Source organism: Xyrauchen texanus, chromosome 3, assembly GCF_025860055.1.
Source record: "Xyrauchen texanus isolate HMW12.3.18 chromosome 3, RBS_HiC_50CHRs, whole genome shotgun sequence".
In the NCBI taxonomy this organism is placed as follows: Eukaryota; Metazoa; Chordata; class Actinopteri; order Cypriniformes; family Catostomidae; genus Xyrauchen; species Xyrauchen texanus.
Genome location: NC_068278.1, coordinates 59,957,689 through 59,965,188, shown reverse-complemented (window position 1 = coordinate 59,965,188; position 7,500 = coordinate 59,957,689). Strand labels below are relative to the sequence as shown.

The 7,500-nt window shown below is 41.9% G+C and overlaps 1 protein-coding gene across 1 annotated transcript in view; it reads left to right on the top strand.

Annotated features, from left to right (window-relative positions):
- The window catches only part of LOC127625681 (3'-5' RNA helicase YTHDC2), a 52,067-nt gene that overhangs the window by 21,862 nt on the left and 22,705 nt on the right, over positions 1-7,500 (top strand). Inside the window, 6 exon segments of the mRNA XM_052101018.1 lie at positions 1,273-1,392; positions 1,683-1,955; positions 4,748-4,885; positions 4,948-5,005; positions 5,008-5,150; positions 5,851-6,049. Of these exon segments, the coding sequence (XP_051956978.1) occupies positions 1,273-1,392; positions 1,683-1,955; positions 4,748-4,885; positions 4,948-5,005; positions 5,008-5,150; positions 5,851-6,049 (931 nt within the window).

Genomic DNA, 7,500 nt, shown 5'->3' with positions numbered 1-7,500 from the left:
TCTGAATTGAATCTAACATTTTCAAATCCGATCAAAGCAGCGCACATATGAGACATACATACGATACTCAAACTGCTGCGGCTCTGTATTTCAGCGCGTGCTCAAAACTGAAACTGATTGGTCAGTTGAGTTAAAAAATAGACTTCAACAGAGCTTATAATTTGGTCTGTCATCCATAGACACAGCCTATATTAAAAGTTTATCTGGCTGATAACTTTACCTGTTTGCTAGCTCACTAAGATTGCAGACGGCTATGCTTAATTAACCGCGAGAGGCAGAAGCAGTGATCGCCGTTAAAATCTGATTAATTTTGCATCATTATTTGTATTTTTATTTTGGGGGGATTTTCTCCCAATTTGTAACGGCCAATTCCCAATGCCCTCCAAGTCCTGGTGGCGTAGTGACTCGCCTCAATCCGGGTGGCGGAGGACGAATCCCAGTTGCCTCCGCGTCTGAGACCGTCAGTCCGCGCCTATTATCACGTGACTTGTTGAGCATGTTACCATGGAGACGTAGCGCGTGTGGAGGCCCATGCCATCCACCGCAGCATTCACGCACAACTCACCACACCCCACCGAGAGCGAGAGCCACATTATAGCGACCACGAGGAGGTTAACCCATGTGACTCTACCCTCCCTAGCAACCGGGTCAATTTGGTTGCTAAGGAGACCTGACTGGAGTCACTCACCACACGCCCCACCGAGAGCAAGAACCACATTATAGCGACCACGAGGAGGTTACCCCATGTGACTCTACCCTCCCTAGCAACCGGGCCAATTTGGTTGCTAAGGAGACTTGACTGGAGTCACTCACCACACGCCCCACCGAGAGCAAGAACCACATTATAGCGACCACGAGGAGGTTACCCCATGTGACTCTACCCTCCATAGCAACCGGGCCAATTTGGTTGCTAAGGAGACCTGACTGGAGTCACTCACCACACCCTGGGATTCAAACTCACAAACTCCATATGTGGTAGCCAGAGTCTTTACCACTGAGCTACCCAGAGCCCCAATTGTGCATCCTTCTATAACGTGCTTTTACCCCACTTTGCGGCGCCCTAGCACCCCCTTGCGGCCCCCTGGGGGTCTTCGCACACCAGTTTGAAAACCCCTGAGTTAGACGGTTTTTCCTGTTTTTGTCAAATGTCTGGTTACATGGGAATAAGGTATTTGTGCATGCATTAAGCTTGCATAATTTACATATTGTGCAGGAATGCCATTCGGATCAAAGCCCCATGATTAAAGAGTCTTCTGTCGGTCTGTCTCACAGGAACTGTGTCTGCACACTAAACTTCTGGCTCCCGTCACGTGTCCGATTGCTGAGTTCCTGTCTAAAGCACCTGAGCCACCTCACCTACACACAGTTAAACATGCTGTACAGATGCTGAAGGTCAGACGCTTCCTGTTAAACCTTATTATTTGATTCTTTCTTGTGACATCTCACACTCAGAACAGATTTTACTTGGTTTTTAATGGATACTGGAATTTGATTGGCCAATTATGGGTATTGATTTTATGCATTAGGACTGGGTGATAAAGCTAATATATATATATATATATATATATATATATGCCAAGTAGATTCAAAATATTTAATGCAAGAATTAAAACCCCACATAATTGCCCCTCTCTGCTGACTCTGCTGAGGCAAAAGTATTGAAGTACTCTTCATGTATGTAGACCATCGATGCCATGGACCCGTGGGAGAACCTGACTGATCTGGGCCTCCACCTCGCTGACCTGCCCGTGGAGCCTCATCTAGGGAAGATGGTTCTGTGTGCGGTGGTACTGAAGTGTTTGGACCCAATCCTCACCATCGCCTGCACACTGGCACACAGAGACCCGTTTGTTTTGCCCTCTCAAGCCTCACAGAAACGAGTCGCCATGCTGTGTAGGAAACGCTTCACTGCCAACACCTTCAGTGACCACATGGCACTGCTTAGGGCTTTCCAGGTGAGTGAGAATCATGTAGTGTTAATCTTGTCATAATTAAAAAATTATGTCCAAAAGCGTCTCCAAACAAATAAAAGATAATAATCGTACATAAGAACTAATTACACATGCAAACACAACAATGACTAAAGGTTTGCATAGCATGCAGACATGATTTTAGTCATGAGATTTCACAGAATGAGTTTCATTCTGTGTCATTTGAGTCATCATTGAGTCTGTGTCGTGTATTTGGCGCCATCTCCTGGTGGTCATATGTAACATTGTGCTTCATGTGGATTATCTAATGATCTATACATCTGATTATCTTGTGTGTGGACTCGTTTGAAAGATAATCACAGACTCGAAATAATGATGTGTGATATTTTATGTTCTGCTTATGTTTTTTGGAGTTATAAGCGAAGATGCTGCATATAAGCAACATTAACATAATTGTCAAAGACACATATTTAGCTGTTACTCGCTATATTTGTGTCTGTGTGTACAACAAATAGTCTGGTTGTATTTTACTCGTTAAGATCTTTCCAACGACATATGACACATGAATATTTGATGTATCTGTCTGTCTGTCTCTCTATCTATCTGTCTATCTATCTCTATCTGTCTGTCTGTCTGTCTGTCTCTCTATATCTATCTATCTGTCTCTCTATCTACCTGTCTGTCTGTCTATCTGTCTCTCTATCTGTCTCTCTATCTGTCTGTCTGTCTGTCTCTCTATCTATCTATCTATCTGTCTCTCTATCTGTCTCTCTATCTACCTGTCTGTCTGTCTATCTATCTGTCTCTCTGTCTGTCTATCTGTCTCTCTATCTCTCTGTCTATCTATCTCTCTATCTGTCTCTCTATCTATCTATCTGTCTCTCTATCTGTCTTTCTGTCTGTCTATCTACCTGTCTGTCTAGCTGTCTGTCTGGCTCTCTATCTATCTGTCTGTCTATCTGTCTGTCTGTCTCTCTATCTACCTGTCTGTCTAGCTGTCTGTCTGGCTCTCTGTCTGTCTGTCTATCTATCTGTCTGTCTATCTGTCTGTCTGTCTATCTGTCTGTCTATCTATCTGTCTCTCTGTCTGTCTGTCTCTCTATCTACCTGTCTGTCTATCTAGCTGTCTTGTCTGTCTCTGTCTGTCTGTCTATCTGTCTCTCTGTCTGTCTATATATCTAGCTGTCTGTCTGTCTATCTGTCTGTCACATTAACTTGCTACAACAGGGATTAATGAGTGAATCAAGATTTTAATTACTTTAGCTCACAGTAAGCAATAACGAGTAAAGATTCTCAAAGTTTCAGTAGGTACAAAGTTATTCAATAAACAACACAAATCTACTTTATAACAGCAAGAGGGAGAAACAAAGTGAAGTGACTCTGCACCATGGCGTGCCGTAGAACTGAGTTACAAGCATCTCCCCACAAACCTTTTCAGTTTCCTTCTCATACTCTGAGCATGATAGTGTTGACATTACAAAGAGAAGTCAGTCAGAGAGGAACCAAACCTGAAATGCAAATGCCCTGCTGTCTGGACTGGGGTAAGCACATTAATATTATACAGAGGCAAATGGTCACGGGTCTGGAGGGAGAGGCACACCACCATGTTCTCCTAAATGTATGATCATGGAAAGTCTTATGTACAAACAAGTATATGTTTCCATGCCATGAAGTCAGTCGACCTGCTGTAATTAAAAGATGGGCAAAATCTTGGCATTTTCCTGTGGATGTTTTTTTAATAATAGTATCAAATTGGCAGATTAAATTAGTATCAAACTTTATTTGCAAGAGAAAACTTAAGTGTACCACCTGGAAATGTATATATGACGATTTTAGCCTCAGGAAGGGGGGAAGAACATTTGTGAAGTTTCAGGAAGTAAAAAATAAACAGATACTGCATTAATTGTGCTTCAGCTGATGCACATCTCAAAGTATGAGGGAATTATAATGTCCCGATCTATGGGGGAGAGATTGAAACTGCACCGGCTGATCCACACTCTGTCATGGGACTCTAGTCGCTCGAGTGCACACGCTTAATGCAGCTAGACTATAACATGATTACTCACGACTTATTGAATCATACTATATATGTCACTGTGTGTTTATTATCATGATGAACATTGTCAATACGCAGCTGTATTAATTAGAGTTAGTTTGTTGTTTTGTGAGTTAAAGATGGATTGAAGTGAACAGAAATGAGAGAGGGTAGTCTTAAGCCCCATTATATCTGAAACAAAATATATTTTTTATTTGTTTTTGTTTTGGCTTGTTTTCCCAATATAAATATCTAAAACTCCTTAAATACAACATTTACTTTAGCAGCTATACTGCCGTATTGGCTGTGCTTTTCTGCATATCGTGGCGGCATTTTGTGGTCCGTTCTGCATAGCGTGGCAGCTCATTCTTGCTTATCACGGCCCCAAAGTGCGTCGGCCCACCCCGATCGACCCCAGAGTGCGTCGGCCCACCCCGATCGGCCCCAGAGTGCGTCGGCCCACCCCGATCGGCCCCAGAGTCGTCGGCCCACCCCGATCGGCCCCAGAGTGCGTCGGCCCACCCCGATCGGCCCCAGAGTCGTCGGCCCACCCCGATCGGCCCCAAAGTGCGTCGACCCACCCCGTATGGCCCCAAAGTGCGTCAGCCTACCCCCGTATGGCCCCAAAGTGCTTCGGCCCACCCCTGATCGGCCCACCCCTGATCTGTTTGGAGGAATGGGCCAAAATTCCAGCAACTTATCGTGAGAAGCTTGTGGAAGTATAATTCACGTCTGTCTGTTAATGTTGGTTATATTGATATATCATCTCACTGTGTTGCAGGCCTGGCAGAAGGCACGTAGTGATGGCTGGGAAAGAGCTTTCTGTGAGAAGAACTTCTCTCTCAGGCCACCATGGAGATCATCGTCGGGATCGCGGACCCAGCTGTTGGGACAGCTCCGGCGACAGGTAACCGCAGCCGTTGATCCAGAAGTGTTTTCCATTCATTTACTCTCATTCATTTGACTCATTCTCTTGTGCAGGTTTTGTGCTGGCGAGGCGGTGGAGACATTCGTGATGTGAATCTAAACTCAGAGAACTGGGCGTGGTGAAGGCAGCGCTGGTGGCTGGTATGTATCCCAACCTCATCCATGTGGACCGGGAAAACCTGACTCTGATGGGATCCAAAGAGAAGAAGGTCCGCTTTCACTCCACCTCTGTCCTGAACCAGCCTCACTACAAGAAGGTCAGTGATGGGTTTTAAAGTGTTTTAGATGGTTTTCCCTCATCATGTAATAGCTTGTAATACAGTGAGAATTGTTCTGCACTTCATTTATAGATGATTACTATATTAAAGGCCTGTTTGTCTCTTGGAACAAGAGGTCTGTTCAAAATGGCCACAGGGAGGCGCTATCACGTTTTGTTTTTGTGTGTGTAAATGGTTATGGTGTTTCTCACAGACACGTTATACATACCATATGATAGATCGCCTCATTCTGAACAACTTTGTCTCAAGGACCATTTGTGCCAATCAAACTGTTCCTAAAATATTTGAGATTATAAAAAATAAAAAATAAAAAGTATAACAGTATAATTAAAACAAATGGTTGTGGCCTAATTACACAAATGCCAATAACTCCTAAAGGAAAATTCATATTTTCATCACATTCAGTACACTTATGTGAGATATCATTTTGAAGAAGCATGCAAAATTTGGTGGAGACCGGACAATAGGTGGCGCTATAACAGTTATGAATGTAATATATATAAAATTAGAACTTTTTTTTTAATATAGAATGGCTATAATTTGCAATTAAAATGTTTTAAATCGAATTAAAAACCTATGAATTATGAATCAAATCGATTCGCTTTCAACCCAAAGATTCACACCCCTAGTAATCAACTATTAGTAATACGTTTCTTTCCTCTATCAATTTAATACCCAGATCCCTCCAGCCAATGGCCAGACAGCAGCAGTGGAGTGTCTGCCCAGTGATTGGCTGATTTATGACGAGATGACACGAGCTCATAGGATTGCCAGTATCAGGTGCTGCTCTGCTGTCACCCCGGTGACTGTGGTGATATTTGGAGGATGTGCAAAACTCCCAAGCACTGCACTACAGGAACCTACAGTTCACAGAGGAGGTATATGAGAGAAAATACATCACACATCAGCAAAGAAGATTTCAAATGTCAAACATTCAGTACACTATCAATAGCCTGTATAACAGCAGCAAAATAACAGCTTATCGACTGACTTGCTATAGCTAATAAACAGTGTTTCAACAAACATTCAGTAGACTATCAATAGCCTGTATAATGGCAGTAAAATAACAGCTTATCGACGGACTTGCTATAGCTAATAAACAGTGTTTCAACAAACATTTAGTAGACTATCAATAGCCTGTATAACAACAGCAAAATAGCAGCTTTGCTATAGCTAGTAAACAGAGTTTCAACAAACATTTAGTAGACTATCAATAGCCTGTATAACAGCAGCAAAATAGCAGCTTTGCTATAGCTAGTAAACAGTGTTTCAACAAACATTTAGTAGACTATCAATAGCCTGTATAACAGCAGCAAAATAGCAGCTTTGCTATAGCTAGTAAACAGAGTTTCAACAAACATTTAGTAGACTATCAATAGCCTGTATAACAGCAGCAAAATAGCAGCTTTGCTATAGCTAGTAAACAGTTTCAACAAACATTTAGTAGACTATCAATAGCCTGTATAACAGCAGCAAAATAACAGCTTATCGACAGACTTGCTATAGCTAGTAAACAGTGTTTCAACAAACATTCAGTAGACTATTAATAGCCTGTATAACAGCAGCAAAATAACAGCTTATCGACGGACTTGCTATAGCTAATAAACAGTGTTTCAACAAACATTCAGTAGACTATCAATAGCCTGTATAACAGCAGCAAAATAACAGCTTATCGACGGACTTGCTATAGCTAATAAACAGTGTTTCAACAAACATTCAGTAGAATATCAATAGCCTGTATAACAGCAGCAAAATAACAGCTTATCGACAGACTTGCTATAGCTAGTAAACAGTGTTTCAACAAACATTCAGTAGACTATTAATAGCCTGTATAACAGCAGCAAAATAACAGCTTATCGACGGACTTGCTATAGCTAATAAACAGTGTTTCAACAAACATTCAGTAGACTATCAATAGCCTGTATAACAGCAGCAAAATAACAGCTCATCGACGGACTTGCTATAGCTAATAAACAGTGTTTCAACAAACATTCAGTAGAATATCAATAGCCTGTATAACAGCAGCAAAATAACAGCTCATCGACGGACTTGCTATAGCTAATAAACAGTGTTTCAACAAACATTCAGTAGACTATCAATAGCCTGTATAACAGCAGCAAAATAACAGCTTATCGACGGACTTGCTATAGCTAGTAAACAGTGTTTCAACAAACATTCAGTAGACTATCAATAGCCTGTATAACAGCAGCAAAATAACAGCTTATCGACGGACTTGCTATAGCTAATAAACAGTGTTTCAACAAACATTCAGTAGACTATCAATAGCCTGTATAACAGCAGCAAAATAGCAGCTTATCGGCGGACTTGC